Below are 18,779 nucleotides of genomic sequence, written 5' to 3' on the forward strand. Positions count from 1 at the left end.
CCTGAACATTTCCCTCAGCTAGTGGTGTTTGCTGGGGTTACCTTAAATATTCTAGGGCTCTGGGGATCCCAGTAACTAACTAGCCTGACCTATCCCACCCAGTTCTTATCTACTGCTACAGAAAGATCAGTCCCCTGGGGCAGACTGGCTAGATTTCCCCCTTGACCAACTCTTAGAAAAACAGCAGGTTCTTAGCCCACCCTTAGCTGCCCCATAATACTTGGGCACAGCTTTCTCTGCCATATGCTCTTCTCTGTCTACAGGTTCCCTTCCCTGGAGGAGGACAGAAGGACAGCCATCTCTCTCCCAGTAGGCCTCCACCAATGGTAGACAACAGTGACTTAGTTTTCTCTTGGGTGGGGTTACTTTGATGGTGTGTATTGCCATCTGCATGGGTGGCACCAATAGGATCTGGCTCCAGCTACCTGCAGAGGCCACTGTACCCAGTGCTGTCCATATCCCTTCCTTGTAATACCTGCCTCTTCTGGGAGATTTTGCTGGGATTTCTGTAGACTAATATTCTACCTGACTGTTTTAAGAGTTAGAAGGAAAAGTCCACCCAGCACTGGCCAAAAGTAGCCACAGGGCGCAAGCAGGTCAGGACCCTATCACTAGTGATGCTAAGTGGGGCCGTTTCCTAGAGACAGCCCTGCTGGGTTCAGGGCCCTTGCCTCCCAGAACACAGTCTTTTTGTTAGCTTACCCTTCCTGCCCCACTAACTGGCCTGAGGTGCAACTGACTAGTTAAATTAGGCATTGAATTGAACCTTGCTGTTCTTGTTTTTAGAGGGAGGAAAGGGAAAGCTGCATTGTTGAATGTGTGCCAGTGGGACTCCACCTGGGGAGAGGCCAAGACCAGGAATGGTGGGTTCCTACTCCAGCTAAAAACATTGTAAAGACCAGGAATGGTAGGTTCCTACTCCAGCTAAAAACATTGTAAAGACCAGGAATGGTGGGTTCCTACTCCAGCTAAAAACATTGTAAAGGCACTTACCTCCCTGACTGTGTGCCGGGTTCAACTTTTACATTTCCGAGTAAAACACACTGAAGACAGATTTCTTTCTGGGTGTGGCAGCACTCACCAGCAACCCTAGCATTCTGCAGGCTCTGGTAGGAGGATTATGAGTTTAAGGCTAGCCTGGGCTACATAGCAAGTCCTTGTCTCAAAAATAATAAAATAAAATGAAGAAAAGAGGCAAGGTATTTCTCTCTCTCTATTTTGGTGACAAGTTGAGATCCTTTGTTGGAAACTGGATCTGTAATGAAAAATAAACAATAAGTAAATGATAGAGCCATTAGCTTAGTCAACCCCTTGTCACCTATCTCCATAACTTTCCACTTTCACAGTCTTACCTGTGAGGGTTCAACAGCTAAATGCTTTTTGTTAAAAGGTAAATTACCTTAGAGTTCAAATTCCTTTTATTCTCCTCTCCATTCTTCCCTCTTCATCCTCCTCTCCTTTCTTTCTGTCTTCTTTCTTACCTCCCCCTCTCTCTTCTCTCTCCTTCCCTCCCCCCTTCTCTCTCAACACCCTGTCTGACTCTGCATATGTGTACTCATTGATACATATATGTATAGCAACCAGACGTCAACATGTTGTGTCTTCCTCAATTGCTCTCCACCTTACTTTTGAGACAGGTGTAGTCTCTCACTGAACCTAGAGATCACAGGTTGACTAGACTGGCTGTCCAGAGAGTTACAAGAATCCTCCTGCTTCTTCTACCTTTCCAGCATTGGAACCACACTGCTGGGTCAGGCTTTTTACAGCAGTGCTAGGGATCTGAACTCAGGTCCTCATGCTTGCCAAGGCAAGTACTTCATTGACTGAGACATCCCTCAGTCTTCCCAAGAGAATTCTTCTGGCATTATCTCCACTTAATGGGAAGAGAATTCGATGTCAGAAGCTGTCCCAGGTTGCCAAAGGGACATCTAGCCCTAAGCCTGCATGCTTGCAGAATCCATACTTCAAGCAGTCTGCGATGCTACAGGAATCTCATAGATGAATTTCTTGCATCCTTCATGTGGCTAGTGCCACTGTCTACCCCACCCTGGGTGGTGGCCCTGCACAGGGCACCTCTGAATGTCTTTGAATCTTCATGACCCTTGTCATGACAGACACTGACAGAGAAGTTAAGAACATGCGTCTAACACAGAGTCCAAGTGGCACAGGCTAGAGATTTGTCAGTTAACTCCAAAGCCAGTGTCTTCTCAGGCACCATCCGCTATGACAACAAGACACAACAGCCACCATCTAGCTCCTACAAACACCTCCTCACTCCCAGCAAGTCTGAGAAGAGGGAAGTCAAGGCTCCTGAGTGCGGTGGTGTTTCCTGGAGGTCAGGGTGGTTTCACACTATCCCTTGGAGGACCCTTGGATAGACATCAGGAGCTCCAGCAAGGAAGTTGCACTCTTCCCAGAGTCATTTGCAGGATTTGGATGTTTGGATGTTTTAAGCATTGATTCCCAGACTTGTGTTTGACTACAGCCATCACCTGTCCACTCCCGTGGAGATAGAGGGCTAAGGGGCTGAAACGTCTCCTGGCTCTCCCTCCCTACCTCAACCATCACTTCTTAAGCGTCCACTGAACGAGACCCAGGCGTTGGGATGACTGTGGGTGCTCTTGGCCATCACCTCCTCTGGTTCCCTTCTCAGTGGATGCATTGGCTCTTTGAATGGTGGATTTTGGCTGGTGATGGCCAAGAGCTACCCCCTTCCTCCAGTGACTGGCCCTCAGCCCAAGGAATTGCTTTTTCCACCAACAGCCAAATTTCCTCTCTACACCCATATAGTCATATACTGATCAAGTGACGCAGGGACATGGAGGGGGAAGCCTCGTGTCTCTTGAGGGAGTGGTTCTGTTGTACAAATAACATTGTGGGACTCCACAGATCCAGGTTGAGGCCTACCTGTCTTGTTCTTACCTCCCCACCCACCCCTGCTTTCTCCTGAGGGTACTTCCTTGAGGTATTGGGTGCACCCAGTCCTTGTTTCCGGCTCTGCTTCTGGGGCCCAGGGGGCTCAGGTGAGACACGAGTGGTGACTGAAGACATCCTCATGCAGAGATGGCTCAATGAGTGAGGAGTGGGAGAGATCACACACATTCCAAAGAACCATGTGGAGCAGGCTGGAGGACACAGGTGTCAGTGGAAACAGCCACTGGAGTTGGGGGTACACCAAGGAGAGGTCGGGCTGGAGACGAAGTGAGCACCTCTACCCCACCCGTCCTACATCTTCCCAGGACTAGGGAAGCCATAGCAAGTCAGGGGTACATGTGAGGAGGTAGGGGCTTTGTCATGATGGTTCTAATAAAACGTCTCCAGAGAGGCCTGAGAGGGCCCTGACAGTCCATGTTGAGGCAGGGGTGAGTTGCCTAGATCACGAGCTTTTCCTGAGAGGCTGAAGGCCTACTTCACCTTGAGATATTGCTATCTAGAGAAAAGGGATAAGGCGAGCCTCCTACCTGCCGGACTGGGGCCTGGAGTTCAGTTCACAAGGATTCAGCAATGAAGTAGGCAGCTCCCAGGGCCCCCAGAGCCACAGCAACAGTCCCGAGAGCCTGAAGCACGTGAGTTACGGGGAGTACAGTGTTTCCTTGAAGGTTTTCTACAAAGCAGAGCAGAGAGTGGGGGTTGGGGAGAAAGGTTTAGTGTCCATGTACTGGAAGGAGACAGTGGTACTTACAGGGTCCCCTCCTGATCTTCCTCCTAAAGGAAGGAAAGGGCAACCAAAATGGGTGTCCCCACCCCTTACAACAAAGTTTCCAACAAGACCCTGGGATGGTGGGCTGGCCTAGGCCCAATGCCTAGAGGGGTAACAGGGTACTTGGGTGGTCCAGACCACGATGTACCAGGCCATGTACCAGACACCTCCCACTCAATGTCCTCTTTTAAGCTTCACAACAACTCTCTGAGGCATTTCAGAATTTTTAGATATCAGTAAATTACATATTAGTTATAGCCACTACAAAGACTGGGACAGCAAATGAGTGTGCTGGTAACTGCAAGGAAGGCATTCAGAGAGCACAGTATCCCATGTGACAGAACGCTGACTAAAGTGGGACCTGTGTGTAGCGTGAATATCTATCTGAAATCCTCTGAGAAGGCAAAGACTGTGGAGGCCCGGGTTCCCGTGGGAAGAGAAATAGAAACTACGCATCTTGCCCTGGCCATGGGATCCATGCCTCTTTCCCTCACCTTCCTAAGTCTCTGAACCCTGGTTTGGTTTTTCCTATAGCTTAAAACACTTCCCCTCTTCATCTTAAGCTGTAGAGGACCCTAGGATGCTTTTGGAGTTGGCTTATACACTGGGCGCACAATGCTGTAGCCCCTGACATGCTGCCTTACTCTGAAACTTCCAGACGCCCTCCTGTAGCCAACACCACCTGCTTTGTGTAGAGGTTTCTAAATGCATGCATCTTAGCTAGCTTCCCAGGCTGAATAGGTCGGGAAGGTGAAGATCTTGTTTAGGGTCCCTCATAGTACCTAGCATCCTACCATCCTACCAGAGTAGGTTTTGATTTTTCACCCTTGGGAACCAACAGCTCCACCTGGCAGCAGATGAATGAACACATTGTGTGGGTGAGTGGTGGGCATGCTCTTCCTGGATGGGATTGGCTAGATGATATCTCTGACTCCAGGCATGTTCTGTTTCCTAGAGCAGCCCTGACTCCCTCCCTCTCTCCCCTCTCTCCTCTCTCTCCTCTCTCTCTCCCTCCCTCTCTCTCTCCCCCCTCTCTCTCTCCTCTCTCTCTGTCTCTATCTCTCTCTCTCTCTCTGTCCCTCTCCCCCCTCTCACCTCTCTCTCCCTCTCTCCCTCCCTCTCTCTCTGTTTCATGTCTGCAAGAGAGGGAGCTGGAAAGGGTCAGGAGAGGAGAAGGATGGGACAGCGGGCCGCCCTCCTGATGTAGGATATGTGGGAGGACCTCTTCCCCAGGTTTTTGTGAGGTCTTGAGTACAGCAGGGCTGCTCATTTGGGGAAAGGCTCCTCTCCCAGCCCAACATATAACCCAGAAGCCCTGCAAGAATGAGGACAACTTCAGTCTGCTCTTAACATGGGCAGGGGTTGTTGCAAGAGTGACAGTGGCTAGATGATATTTCTTCTGGCGTCTTCGTGGAAGAGGAACAGCAGGGCAGAGACTGGGTGATGCCATGATGAAGGAGAGGGCCATCAATAACAGAGCAGTCTGGAATATATGGCCCTTGTGAATACTCACGACAACACTGCATACTCTGAATGGGGCGGTTTTGCTAGTATTAGCCTTTGAGTTATAATCAGGGTTATCAATGAATTTCAGGGGTAATTCACATGCAGTGTAATAGGGAGATGCTCCCTGCGTATGATATGAATAATAAAAAAAAAAGACGTGGACAACCAATGTGTAATCACAAAGCTTCCAGATGCCTGAAGTTTATAACGGGCTAGGGGGAGGGTGTTGCCGGAATTGAGGACTTTTGTGGAAAAGAGAAAAGGTGCCACACAGGAGCCTGCCCTTCTAGAGGGGAAGGCTTTCCTTTGGAAAGATCTGTGGGTTGTGGGGGAATTTATTATACACAATTGCTAACAAAGACTGAATACAGAGCCGGGCCCTGGAAACTATACCCTCAAGGCATTAACCCTCCCACTGGCTCCAGAACCTGTAGAAGGTGAGAAGGTTTGGGAATCCTCTCCCTGACATAGCTTGCCAGTCCCGAGGCAGAAGAACATCGAAGATGCGGCTGTGGCACAGCCCCAGACGACGCCAGCAGGCGGAGCTGCCAGGGCAGGCGGAGCTGCCAGGGCAGGCCGCACAGGAGCAGGAGCCTGGAGTCACATAGGTCAGAGGCGCTGCTGGATAGAGAAGGAGAGAGGTAAGGGCTGCACTTGGTTCCTAGGGGTGGGGCACAGAATTGAGGATGATTCTAGAAGTAACCCGAGGCAGCTGCGGTGTTAGCAAAGGAACCTCTAGGTTTTTTAAAGACACTGTCAAAGATGTAAGATTCAACGACAAGAGGGCAGCTTTCCTATAGTGCCACCTCTTCTCAAACACAGGCGGGGACTAGCTGCTTGGAAGAAAAGGTTGGTTCTAGACTGGTGTTACTTGGGAAGAATTACAGCAACGAAAAGGTGGCTGCTTACACCTGCAGAGTGCTTTCTGTCGTTATCCATGTCTAACTGTGACAGCCATCCCGTGACATGGAATGCGGCTGGTTTCATTTTCAGACAAGGGACTCGAGGCTCAAAGAATACAGTAAGTACATTGCAGAAGTGGACCTCAGCTCAAGATCCCTAGCCTTTTTCTTTTTTTTTTTTTTTCAAGATAGCATTTCTCTATGTAGCCGTGACTGTCTTGGAACTCGCTCTGTAGACCAGGCTGAGTTCTCAGAGTTCCTACCTTTGGTTCCAGAGGTTCTGGGATTAAAGGTGTGCACCACCACTGCCCAGCAAGATCTTTAACTTTTTTGTCAGTGAAAATCTTTCCCAGGGAACTGGCAGGAAGGGGTGCGAGTAGGTGATGGCGCTGCCCATGAGAGGCTGCAACGAGAGTCCTGGAGTTGATGCTGCCGTGCTCCGTGTGTGTGGTGGGTACAAGTGCATCCCGAAGACAAACATCCCAGTTTCATCCTTCCAGAAACAGTTCTTCAATACTATCATTTCTGTGTTCTTCTGGGACCTGACTTAGCAGAACCCAGAGATGGTATCCTTTGTATCTGGGCAAGCCACTTTTTGATAGATAATTCCAACTGGGTTTGACAAGGGCTCCAGTCCTAAGCGCCACAAAGCTGGTTGCTCAGATAGCAAGCTCCGTACACTTCCTGCTTAGGCCATCTATAGTACACATGATTTTCTTGGAATGGGGGAAGCAAGGATTCCACAAACAGCACTTTTTTTTTTCAGCTTAAAAAGTTGAAATTCAAGCCGGGCGTTGGTGGCGCACGCCTTTAATCCCAGCACTCGGGAGGCAGAGGCAGGCGGATCTCTGTGAGTTCGAGACCAGCCTGGACTACCAATCGAGTTCCAGGACAGCCTCCAAAGCCACAGAGAAACCCTGTCTCGAAAAACCAAAAAAAAAAAAAAAGTTGAAATTCAGATATAATTCTCAAAGTCCTTACATTTACTATTAGTGTGCTAGGTGACTTTAGTATGTTTGTGAAGTTGTGTGACTGTCACAACTATGTAGCTTTGGGACACTTCCGTCTCCTGAAGAAGAAACCGTACCCCATCTCCCATTTCTCTCTCTCTCTCTCTCTCTCTCTCTCTCTCTCTCTCTCTCTCTCTCTCTCTCTTTCTTTTCGAGACAGGGTTTCTCTGTATTGTTTTGGAGGCTGTCCTGGAACTCACAGAGATCCACCTGCCGCTGTCTCCCGAGTGCTAGGATTAAAGGCGTGCGCCACCAACGCCCGGCCATTTCTCTTTTTTCTATCCCTGGCAATAGATTAATCTATTCTGGGCATTTTTCAAATGAAATCATATTTGTTAACTCTTGGGGGATTAGCTTCTCTAATCAGACTAATCTTTTTAAGGTTCATCTGTGTTGTAGTTACCAATAAATGATGTCATTTTTGTTGACAAGTAGTGTTTCATGGTATTCTGATTATTTTATACTACATCTAGTGTATCCATTCCTCATCTGGTGGACAATGGGTTGTTTCCAGCTTGTAGTTATTATGAAGTGCTGTTAGGATGCTCACTGGTATTGATTTGAGCCACAATATTTAGCATTAAAAAGGCTTGGTTTTAGAAAGTGACATCGTATATTTATAAGTCTTCATTCAGCCCCTATTTCCAACCTTTCTTCCTGCTTTTTCTCAGATGGGGAAGATTCCTTGAGAAGCAATAAGAGGTGTCCACTATAACATCAGTGAAGGTGATGGTAAATCTCAACTTGCCTGGGTTAGAAAATGCCAAGATTATCTGTAAAGCACACCTCTGGGTGTGTCTCTTAAAGTGTTTCTGGAGAAGAATTAGATCTGTGGATGCTCTGATATAATGAATGGACTAATCCCTTTCATGGATTCTCTGTGTGGCATTATTGGGCATTGGTAGAAGGTAGGAGGTGGAGCCTAGCAGAAGACATACTAGGGGTATGTCTTCGAAGGCTATAATTGACCTTTCTGTATTCCCTTTCTCCACTTCCTGGCTGCTTCATTCTGAGTGGTTTCTTGCCATGATGCGTAGATAGTCTTAAAACTGTGAGCCAGTATGAATAATTCATCCTGTCAGTTATTTCAGACATTAGGCCACAGTGATGAGAAAGTTAACAATGCAGTGGGCCATGGTCATTTCTTACTTTGCCCCTTCAATGCCCCATTGTTTTCTAAGCAACCACATCAAGACTTAAAAGATTCGGTACAGGCCAGTTTTGCCTTCTACTGACGACACCAGTTCTGAGGTGATCTTCCAGAAATGTTCCTCTCCATGGTTGAGTTATATACAACCACCACATGTCAAGGACAGGCTTGTGCTTAGTCACAGAGGCAATGGTGTCCTGGAAATGCCTTGGATTTAGAGCTCTCATTTGCTGTGTCCTATGTTTGTTTTCTAATCAGACTGCTTTAGGATTGCTGTGGCCCAGAGAGTACGGAGTGCTCAAGGACACAGAGCACCTGGTCTTGGCTCAAGGGAAGGTCAGGGAAAAATGTCCTCCCCCTTGAGAGACAGCTGACTTCTTGGAATTGGAAGGTCAGCTTTGGTTAAAGACAAGGATTCAGGAATCAGAATAGTCTGAAGTCCCCCTTCCAACAGTACCAATGACTGCTTCCAGGTGTGTTGGCTAGTTTTAGCCCTGGTTTCCTTATCAATACAATGGGCATAGGAATAGTATCTCCCCTGCAGTATTGTCAGATAAGAAGATTAACTTAGATGGCTGAGCTTGAGTGCTAGGTACCGAAGGAATGGCCAGTGGTCAGTTTGGTTGACTATCTCCATTATCCTTAGTGGTCTGAAGCATCCCAATTCCCAACTCTACCTGAGCCCTCTTAATACTGTCCAAAGTTTTGCCTCTCATTGGCTGTCCAAGAAGATGGGGACCACTTTTTGACAGTCAGCCATTTAATTTTAGACAGAGCTAATGGACACACAGTGTTATTTTGTTGTTTGTTTTAGACATCGAGCAGATCCATTTCTAGTGTGGGAAAAGTTGACAATTTAGCAAACAGAAATAAAGGATGCTTGTTTGGAGCACATATACTAACAACTGTAACATTATCTGTAGCTTATCTGAAGTTAGAATTTAGCCACAAATCCTGAATTTTGGCTATCATCTCTGTGGGTCCAAGGTCAGACCTCTTAGGACAAAATGGAAAAAACAAAACAAAACAAAGCTCTCCTCCCATCTTCCACCTGACAAACAGAAAACCCCAGTTCTTTCAAAAACTGTCACACCGCCACTACCACCCCCATCACCCTGGTCTATCTTCTTTGGAACAGTCAGGCCTCTCGTGAGAACAGTCAGATAAAAAAAAATCATAAGGCATATGACTACCTCCCTTTTTCTAGACCGTATTTGCTTTTAATTTCTAAACAGTTGCCAAATGACTCCTATAGAGTCTAACCATACAGCCAAGTTAAACGTTACTATGAAGTCATGGCTGTTTCCAATAAGACCTGGGATGTATGGAATGACAAAACCCTGGAACCCTAGTCTCTCTGGTAGTAACTCCCCTTCATACTTCATAAACGTGGTTCCAGGTAACATACTATCCATCATCATACAAGAACCCGCCTCTGGTGATTCTGGGACCCTATCCGCGAGAACCGCTTAACCAGGAAGTCTGCCTACCTGATTTCCTGGACTGAGAGGTTATTTTGGGTTCAGCCCTTAAAGGAAACAGGCACGGAGTTGAGGCACAGCGTTCGGCAACTGGGAGACCCTGGGGTGTAGGCTGTTGTGGTATCCGCTCGTGGTTAACTTGATGTGGTGGGGCGGACACGTGGCAAGACTGGGGCTGCAGCGGTGGCGATATGGGCTCTGGACATGATGGCGGTGTTTCTGAGCTTGGCTGCTGTGAGGAGTCCGAGCTAGTCTGCGGTGAAGTGGAATTCCTGCGGCGTCTGGAATCAGACTTTTTCTTTTTGACCTTCTTCATGGTGGTCCTTCTAGACTAACTCCGTGGAGCTACATGGAGCTATGAATTTCCTGGCTCCCTCCCTAGGGAGGCCGTCTCCCTAATGGGTTTGGCTCTGGTCTTTGACTACAGCAAGGTCCCACAGACAAGTCATCCATACCTCCTGTGAGGTCACAAAAGCCAGGGTGGATCCCATGGCTAGGGCTCTGGCACCGTCTTTGCTGGGGCATCTTTCCTCTTCCAGGGCGTCCTGCTGGAACAGGCAGGGGGCAGCAGCTGCCCTATCCCTTCAGGGCCTGATTAAGACAGTTCTCTGGGCTTATGACAACTGGATCCCCTTGATTCTGTGACCAGAGCACCCGTTTTGGGCACCTTTCCACTGCGTGTTCCTGGGCCTGTGTGAGCTATCTTTTATTCGAAGATATCCTGGATGGGACTCTCAGCTCTGTTACTGGTTTCCACATGTCTATCCCCAAACACAAACATCTATGGTCGCCATATATTTAGTAAGTTTTAGGGAACTTTCCCTGAAGATTTGACTTCTTTTAGCATTTTACCTCCCACAGCGCACTTCCTTCTGTCACCTCTGAAATGCTTCCTCCCTCCTCATGGGAGGGACCGTGCTCCTGTGTGTGTGTGTGTGTGTGTGTGTGTGTGTGTGTGTGTGTCTGAACTTTTATATGAACTCTTGAATTTGGCCAAGAATTCTACCTTAAGCCAGCTCCCAGAAACCGGCTAATTTCTCAAACTCATTACATTGGTAAAACCAACTTATTACCTCCCAAGACACTGGTTGGGTCAAATAGACTATGATTCTTCCTTAAAAATCAACAATGTGGCTTTCATTTTAGGATGGAAGAGTGAAAGGCATTTTGAAAATAAATGTCACACACTGCAAAGGAAAAATGTGCTCCCAGCAAGAGACAGAACTTTCTCCATGATCTAGGTAAGCTGTTTAGGTAAGTAACCTGCCCTACCCAGAGTTCCACAGCTATTTGGGTAGGGGGAGGGCACAGAACAAGGTCAGGGGAGGGCTAGCAAGCCAAAAATGTCCCATAGCAGCCCCCACACAAAGGCCAGACCAGTTGTCAGCAGTGAAATGAGAGGGTCTATTTTCAGGCTTCTAGAGTCAGCAATGACTTTACCGCTATATTACTATGAATAGTTATTATTTTGCTGAAAAGGATACTGAGGTTCAGAGAAGTTAAATTACATACATAAATACCTCCTCACCCCCAGCTGATTGTCAGCACATTCAGAACTAAATTCCAGTTAAGAGTTCTTTTTGTTTGTGGCTCCAGCAGGAAGTAGGGAATCAGATTATACAGGCTTTGAAATTAATTAATTTAAAATTCCTTGCATGGGAAGATTGAAGAAAAGTATGAAGAAGTGTAAGGTTAGAGCTCGGATCAGTGACATTGGGGCGTGTTTGGTTGATTTGGGATAAGGGGTTTGAGTCAGCAGGTGAACCTACAAGAAACTGGTAGTTTCCTGAGGGCGAGAGTGGTGGACCAGCTGAGGGGATGCCATCCAAATCAGAGAGGCTGGAAGTCTGAATGGTGCTCGTCTCGGCTAAACTGCCTTTTCAGTCAGTGGAAGACATTGATGGAGAAGCTTAACCTGGTTTATTTAAGCCAGCATCTCAATCTCAGCCCTGATGGATGCTGTAGGTTGGATAATGTCTCCAGGGGGAGGCTGTGCTGTGTGTCACAGGAAGCTCTGCAGCCTCTCGGGCCTTTACTGCCCAGCATCTCACCATGGTAACTAGCAACATCTCTAGATGTAGCTAAATATCCTCAGAGCTTTGAGGCAGTGGCAACATTGTTCCTGGGTTGAGAACAGCTCTCAGATGGGGGGCAGGGACATATATAGTAGAACGTCCTAATGACCATGAAATAGCTATTCCATTTCACCCAGAGAGAGGCCACGGGGCACAGAGGCTGTGCTGCTGGGAGATAGATGGCAGGAACCAGACTGAGGAGTGTTTCTACCATTAAGAAGAAAATGCACGATTTGGAAGCTGGGAGAAGCCTTCCTGGGGGTTCCCTGCCAAGGGCCATTCCTGTACAGCAGTCACAGTGGGCTTGCCTTGTTCAAGCTTTTTCTTAGTTTTCGCGCCTCAACCCCTAGATCTGGGCAAGGAAAGCCAGCAGGTTCTATGCAAGCTGTCTGAATTGAAAGAGAGTGAAAGGAATAGGACTGAGCCCAGGGAACAGCTCTAGGCAGAGTTGGGGAACTTTCCCTATTAAGAGGCTGTGCCAAAGATGGACTAGGAGTTCTGCAGTCCCCACTGAGAGTCACAATTGACCATGTGTAACTATCCATGTGAAACACAGCCGTGCTAGTGGCTGTTTAGGAAAAGAATGAGTTTTAAAGGTTGGGAGATAGGGAATGAGGTTACAAGGTCTTGAGAGTGATCATACCCTGTTCCCTCCACTGTCCCGGAGGCTCTGATCTTTCAGTGTGCTCTGGACACTAGAATGAGTGTGTCACCATTATCCTGAAGCTAGCCTCTCTGTGCTGAACCTGGCATGGAGCAGTCCTGCATCCTTGCATGTCCTGTGGGAGAGTGATGGGTCTAAAGAGGAGGAGCTTAGTCAGTAGCTGAAGGGTGGGCGGAGCCTCTGTAATGGGCCATCGAGGTTCCTGCCTCAGAACACAGGTCTCTGTGCTGTCCCTGAAAGGGGCTTCTGGAAACAGAAAGTGCTGGAAACTCAGGTTAAGAATCAACTGGTTAAGGACCCTAGGCCACAAACTAGCCCCCAGGGCCACAGGGAGGGCATTGGGGGTCTTGAGCAAAATTGCAGTGTTAAACTAGTTAACTCTTCTGAAGTCCCAACCTTAGAGGGCTGCTGTGAAGCCTGGAGGTTAAAGCCCTTCACACAGTGACTGGCTCACAATAGGCTGTTTTTTATTGACATTTTTATCCCCTGGAGGAGTAATAGGAGATAGGAATCCACTAAAAAACTTGGGAAGGGCACCTGTCAGTGCATTTGGAGAGGAGGGGGTGGATTACTGTAGGTCCTACACACCCATTCAGGACGTTATAAAAGCTGATTTCTCCAAAGCTGTGGGCAGGGCAGATGTGGGGAAGAGGTAACCCTCTGGGTTAACTTGAATGCTCTCAAATTGCCCCAGCCCGCACATCTTGGGAAAAGGATGCCGGTTTATTACCATTCAGATTGTACCTCCAAACTTCTGGAGGCGCCAACACAGGGCAGTGAGGTCAGGGATTTCCCCACTTCTCAGGGGAACAACAGTCCCAGTCTCCACCCTTGAGCCCCTCACCATCCGTCTGGGTCTGGCGATCCATTAGGGGGACCATGTGCGCTTGGCTGGCAGCGCGCTGGACGTCCAGGACACCCTGGGGGCGGCTGGGGCAGAACACTGCTGTGTGCACCTCGACCCCTGGGTTCTCCGAAGCGAAGATGCTGCAGAGCAGGTCCTCCAGACGGCGGCGCGACTCTGCTTCCTCATCCGGCCGCGGCTGCACCAGGATCCCGACGAGGGCGGCGGGCGGGCGGCGGTCCTGGACGCGCACCTGCTGCAGGAGCAGCTGCAGCCGCGGCAGCTGCGTGCCCAGAGCCGATGCATGGCACAGCACCAGGAGCAGCTGCTTGCCGGGCTCCGAGGTTAGCTCGGTGATCTGAGTCGAGCTGCAGGCCCCATGTAGCGTTCGAGGTCCCTTGTGATCGGGCAAGTCCTTTTCCTTGAGATCCTTGAGCTGCTTCTTCTCCGGCTTATGCTTCTCCGGGTTCTCGGGCTCCTCCGGGTTCTCAGGCTTCTCCGACTTCTCCTTGCAGCGCTTGGACTTGGCGGCCGGGGCTTCCGGGCTGTCAGGCAAGCAGTCGCTGGTGCGCTTGAGTTCCCTCCTGGCACTGCTGGAACTACTTTGGCTGTCTGTTGCTTGACTGTAGGTGGGCTCAGCGTTCGGATCCTTCCGAGGCTGACCCAGAACGTTCTGCAGGGTCGTGTAGCTCTCTTCCTGCTTCAAGTACTCTCTTATTAGCAGCACCCGACCGCGGCCCGAAATAGTCTGACTCACAGTCTCCGGCCCAGCCTCGACCTTCTTCTTCGGGACCCTTGAGGGCTGCTCCCCAGGCCCCTGTTGCATGTCGGTCCGGCTTCCTTGCCCCAATGGGCTGGGGCCTCCGTTGGCCAAATGAAAAACTGCCTTTTCCTGGAGCATGTCATAATACCCCTGGGTCTTACAGCCTCCTGCTGCAGGCAGCCAAGAAGAGCCTCTATCCCACTATTCCTGAGAATCTTCCAACATAGGGGAACTTAACGTTGGATGCTAGGATAAGACATGCTGACCTTGGGAGCGTGTGTGTGTGTGTGTGTGTGTGTGTGTGTGTGTGTGTGTGTGTGTGTGTGTGTGATTCAAAAGGCACATCAGGTCAACTTCAACTGGAGCTGTCAGAGGTTCCTTGTACAGTCCTGTCATGGAGCACTCGCCTTAGTCAGCCCATGGCACACTGAAGTCACAGTGTAGTATTGAGACAGAGAAGTGGCAGGTCTACCAGACTCTGTGAGGCTTTGGGAGGGGGGCAGAAGATCAGATGAGAGTCAACTGGCCCCTGGGACTCTCAGGCTCTGTCCTTCAGGGGGAGAAGGAAAAGTGGCATTAAAGACAAGGGCTCCATCACATCAGCTAGTGTTAAATAATGAATATTGGGTTTAATGGTTGGGACCTTTAAACTCCTTGGTTGCATTTAAGTTGATGTAACAGAGAGAGAAAAAAGGGCTTAGAAATAATCCTTTATTCTAATGTCAGTGATGTAGATCCTCAACAGTGGGCTTGCCTTCCTGCCTTCAAGGCTGCTGGCCCAGGCCTCTGTAGCTCGCAGAAGAGCTGTAAGGAAAGGAGAGGTAGGCTCTATTTTGGCTCAAGACTTGAAAGGTGGATGCATCATTTCCATTCATCTTGCATGAGCAACCCAGGCTGGGAAATGTAGCCTCCATTTGGCTGGTTAAACACCAATCTCATCCTTGGGAGTGAGAGGTCTAGACCATATTTGAGGCACTTGCCTGGTACCTGGTGGGCATATTGGGTATCCCATGTGACATTCAACGTGAGAAAGAATTGTCTTTAACTAAAAAACATTGTATTTGTGTATGTGTGTGTGTGGTGTGTGTTTTTACCTGCTAATCTTTTTTTTCTGGTTTCTTGAGACAGGGTTTCTCTGTATTGTTTTGGAGGCTGTCCTGGAACTCGCTCTGTAGACCAGACTGTCCTGGAACTCACAGAGATCCACCTGCCTCTGCCTCCCGAGTGCTGGGATTAAAGGTGTGTGCCACCACCTCCCGGCTCCTGCTAATCTTCCTATGCACCATACATGTGCAGCACTTGTGGAGTCCAGAAGAGGACACTGGGTCCCCTGGAACTAGAGTTACAGGTGGTCGTGAACTGCTAGGTGTGGCTGGGAATCAAACCTGGGTCCTCTGGAAGAGCAGCCAGTGCTATTAATTGCTGAACTATCTCTCCAGCCCCAAGAAAGGATTTTCTGATACTTTTAATCTAAATACTCAAGTTTTCATGAGTATTGTTATGGTTAATTTTTATTATTTCAGAATTATTTTAAGCAACAAAGATATGCTGGCTATATTAAAAAACAAACAAAAGAAATTCGGTTTATGTTTTTGTTTTGTTTGGACCAGTATCTCAGGGGGATGCCGCCTGCCATATTGTGAGGACACTCTGTGGCCCCATGGAGAGGCCCACATGGCAAGAGACTGGGGTCTCATACTAGCAGCTATTGAAGGCACCATCTTGGAGGTCAACCTTAAAGAACTGGAGCCTTCGTATGTATCTTGTCTGTGACTTTGGGAAAGACTCCAACTAGAACCACTTACTCGACATTTGTTTAACTCATTAAGTTCTGAAGTAATTATAATTATACATAACAATGGATAACTAATACAATTACCATTCTTAATCTATAATAACTGTTGTAAGAACTCAATTTTATAAGCATACAGCCTGTCAGAGGTTCCATCATTGCCATAGTTCTGTGATAGGCAATCTGCTGACCCCTCACAAATGTCCTCATTCTAACCTGTGATGAATATATTAAGTTACCTGAGGAAGGGGATTAAACTTCACAAATGGTTTTAAAACAGATTATTCTGGCTGGGCAGGGGTGGTGCATGCTTTAATCCCAGCACCTGGGAGGCAGAGGCAGGTGGATCTCTGTGAGTTCGAGGCCAGCCGGGTCTACAGAGTGGGTTCCAGGACAGCCTCCAAAGCTACATAGAGAAACCCTGTCTCAAAAAAAAACCCAACAAAAAATTATTCTGAATTTCCCCAGGTGAGTCTATTCTAATCCTAAAGGAACTAGGACCATAGAGGAAAGTCAGAACATTGGCTTTGAAGATCAATGGAGAGTCTAAGGACTGGGGTGGTCTTTAGAAGTTGGAAAGGGAGAGGAAGTGGATTCTCTCCAGCCTACAGAGGACTGCAGCTCAGAGTTAAGTTCAACCACCAGAGCTGGAAGTTGGCAAAGATGCACTGGTTCAAGCCAGTGCGGTTGTGGTGTGCCGTAAGGGACTGCGAAATCATATAGTCAGAAAACAGTGGGGCAGGGAGTCCAGTTCAGTGTGTCTGACCCAGAGACCTCTCTCTCCACAGAAACCCCAAACTCTCACTTTCATCCCATACCCCATGCCCAAACATTTTTGGGGTGTATATTTTTATATTTTTTAACATGAAGTTTTTAAAATGCTTGTCATGTATAAGCCTTTTGAACATATCCCATAAAAATAGGATGGAGATCCTGATAGGCGTGAATTTTTGGAACGTGTGGAGGTTGTCATCTAGTGAGGGAATAGACAGACTAAACCCCACAATGATCACCATGGCTACCATTCTACTGTGTCACAATTAAAAGGCTGGGCAGTTTCAGGCAGGAGGACAGAACCAGAGACTGGGGAGTCCCAGGGAAGAGGATAGACCCTCAGTTTGAGTCCTGAGATTCAGACATTAAACTGAGGAAGGTTCTACCTGTGCTTTTTTGTGTCATAGAATTGAGGCTGGTGTGTCCCCAGGAGTGTTGCAGCAGAAGCATGGGTGTCCCTGGAGGTTAAGCCAGGGAAGGAACAGAAAAGCCTCTTGGACTGGGGATAAAAAAAGAGCTTGGGAGACTACAGTCTCCAAATATCTAAAAGTCCACGTCATTAAAAAACAGCTTGCCTTATGAGTACCACTGTTTTCTTTAGTGAAAACCTCCATATACGGAAAGGGAAAACTATGCTGAGTTGTCAGACGTAGCAAATACACAAAGTCACCTAAATCTGAATTTTAAATCACTTATAAATAATTCTATGCAATTATTCTTCATGGATCTTATATCCAAATTTATCTGGATGACCTGGATGTTTATTTTTTGGCAAGTTGATGTGGAATTTTGTTTGTGTTTTGAAGACATTAATTTTTAGAACTTTTAGTATACATAATACCGAAATTGTACATATTTTTTGGATAATATGAAGCAAATTGTATTTTAAAAAGAGAAAGGACCTGGAGTTCTGTCTTGCAAGGGACTCTAAAAGTCTTGCATGCATCCTGGCCCTGGCCTGGGCTGCCAAGAGAAACTGTTACCACCAGGGGGCGCTGTATGGCTGCAGGTTAGAGGCCCAGAGGCACTGTCGCCTGCTCTTTGATCTAGGTGGCCCTGGGGATTCCCCAGGGGCAGGACAGAAGCCGGAAGAGCTGTGTGCAAAGCTGGAACTCTCTTCAAAGTTTCTTCTGCTCTGCTTTCCTTTTCAAAGCCTCAGGACTGCTGTGGCTGGAGGAGTGCCCGGCGCAGGAACCAAGGGATTAGCCCACTGGCGCAGCGGGAGTCCTGTTCTTCGTTGTTCCTTTCTCAGTTTAATTCCTCCTGGGGACCCAGCTCTTGTCCTGGAACCCTTAACTCTGAGCTGACTCCAAAGACTGAAGGGATGGTGATTTGATTCTTGCCTTCTGGGAGGCAAGAGGGGAGTGAGACAAGATAGAATGGAGAGAGCCACAGAGTCGGTATAGGACAAGGACATTGCTACGCAGCTTGATTTTGTGCCCATCCATAACCTTGGCCTAGTGTGTCCTGAGTAAGGGATGCTCGGTGAATGCTTTTAACTCATCCAACACATGGCGGTCTCCCAGTTCACAGCTATTGTCCTCCTGTCTTTTTGTTAGTTTGTTTTTAGAGACCCGGTTTCTCTGCGTAGTTTTGGAGCTTGTCCTGGAACTCGCTTGGTAGATTGGTAGACCAGGCTGGTCTCAGACTCACAGAGATCCTCCTGCCTCTGCCTCCCGAGTGCTGGTCTAAAAGGCATGCGCCACCAGCACAGAGAAGTGATGCCTGCAGAGAGGGAGAGGCCAGGTGCTGGCAAGGAAACCCATTCCTACCCCCAGGCACAGACTATAACCCTGGGCATCTTGTGGGGGCTGTGAGGATTGTGGGAAATGAGGTTGGAGGTGCTGGGGGAGGTGGGAGGATGAGGGGTTGGGATATCATGGTATAGAATCCTCGGAGTGAAAGGATGCTTATGACTGGGAGGACAATGGGCCAAGGAAGAGCCCTGTTCTTAGGGCCGTTAGCTAGAATCAGAGAAGACCCTCAGGCTGCGAGCAGGGAAGACACAGGGAAAGGCAAAGAGATGATTTAGCTCTGTGTTAATTTTTCACCCATGATTCCTTTTGTGGAAAGGGATTGAGTGGTCTCTGAATAAACCCCTTGGAATAGTAAGACCGT

The 18,779-nt window shown here is 48.2% G+C and overlaps 2 protein-coding genes across 9 annotated transcripts in view; one reads left to right on the top strand and one right to left on the bottom strand.

Moving 5' to 3' along the window:
- Positions 1-1,200: 1,200 nt before the first annotated feature.
- Spata3 (spermatogenesis associated 3) lies at positions 1,201-14,364 on the bottom strand. 5 transcript variants are annotated; one of them, XR_005879857.1, is made up of 5 exons: positions 9,759-10,182; positions 5,635-5,827; positions 3,462-3,604; positions 2,923-3,157; positions 1,201-1,255 (listed from the first exon to the last, which is right to left on the bottom strand). XR_005879857.1 is itself a non-coding variant. In XM_005082534.4 (4 exons), exons 1-3 carry the CDS (start codon positions 10,063-10,065, stop codon positions 3,499-3,501), a joined length of 603 nt encoding a protein of 200 aa, XP_005082591.1. In that variant the 5' UTR covers positions 10,066-10,182; the 3' UTR covers positions 1,201-1,255; positions 3,462-3,498. The 5 variants fall into 5 exon arrangements, 3 of the variants coding, with proteins under 3 accessions (XP_005082591.1, XP_005082590.1, XP_040609078.1); XR_005879856.1 differs by lacking the exons at positions 5,635-5,827; positions 9,759-10,182 and adding an exon at positions 13,333-14,364; XM_005082534.4 differs by lacking the exon at positions 2,923-3,157 and having other exon boundaries at positions 5,635-5,824.
- The window catches only part of Gpr55 (G protein-coupled receptor 55), a 71,179-nt gene continuing 62,597 nt past the window's right edge, over positions 10,198-18,779 (top strand). Inside the window, exons 1-2 of one of the 4 annotated variants that reach the window (XM_040753143.1) lie at positions 10,198-10,443; positions 10,896-10,990. In XM_040753143.1, coding sequence (XP_040609077.1) covers positions 10,927-10,990 — 64 coding nt within the window. In that variant the 5' untranslated portion in view covers positions 10,198-10,443; positions 10,896-10,926. Of the gene's footprint in view, positions 10,551-10,895; positions 11,004-18,779 lie in introns of those variants that run through there. The other 3 variants (XM_040753142.1, XR_005879854.1, XR_005879853.1) reach the window with 3 other exon arrangements.

The sequence above is a fragment of the Mesocricetus auratus genome, unplaced genomic scaffold, assembly GCF_017639785.1.
Source record: "Mesocricetus auratus isolate SY011 unplaced genomic scaffold, BCM_Maur_2.0 Super-Scaffold_100010, whole genome shotgun sequence".
Classification (NCBI taxonomy): Eukaryota; Metazoa; Chordata; class Mammalia; order Rodentia; family Cricetidae; genus Mesocricetus; species Mesocricetus auratus.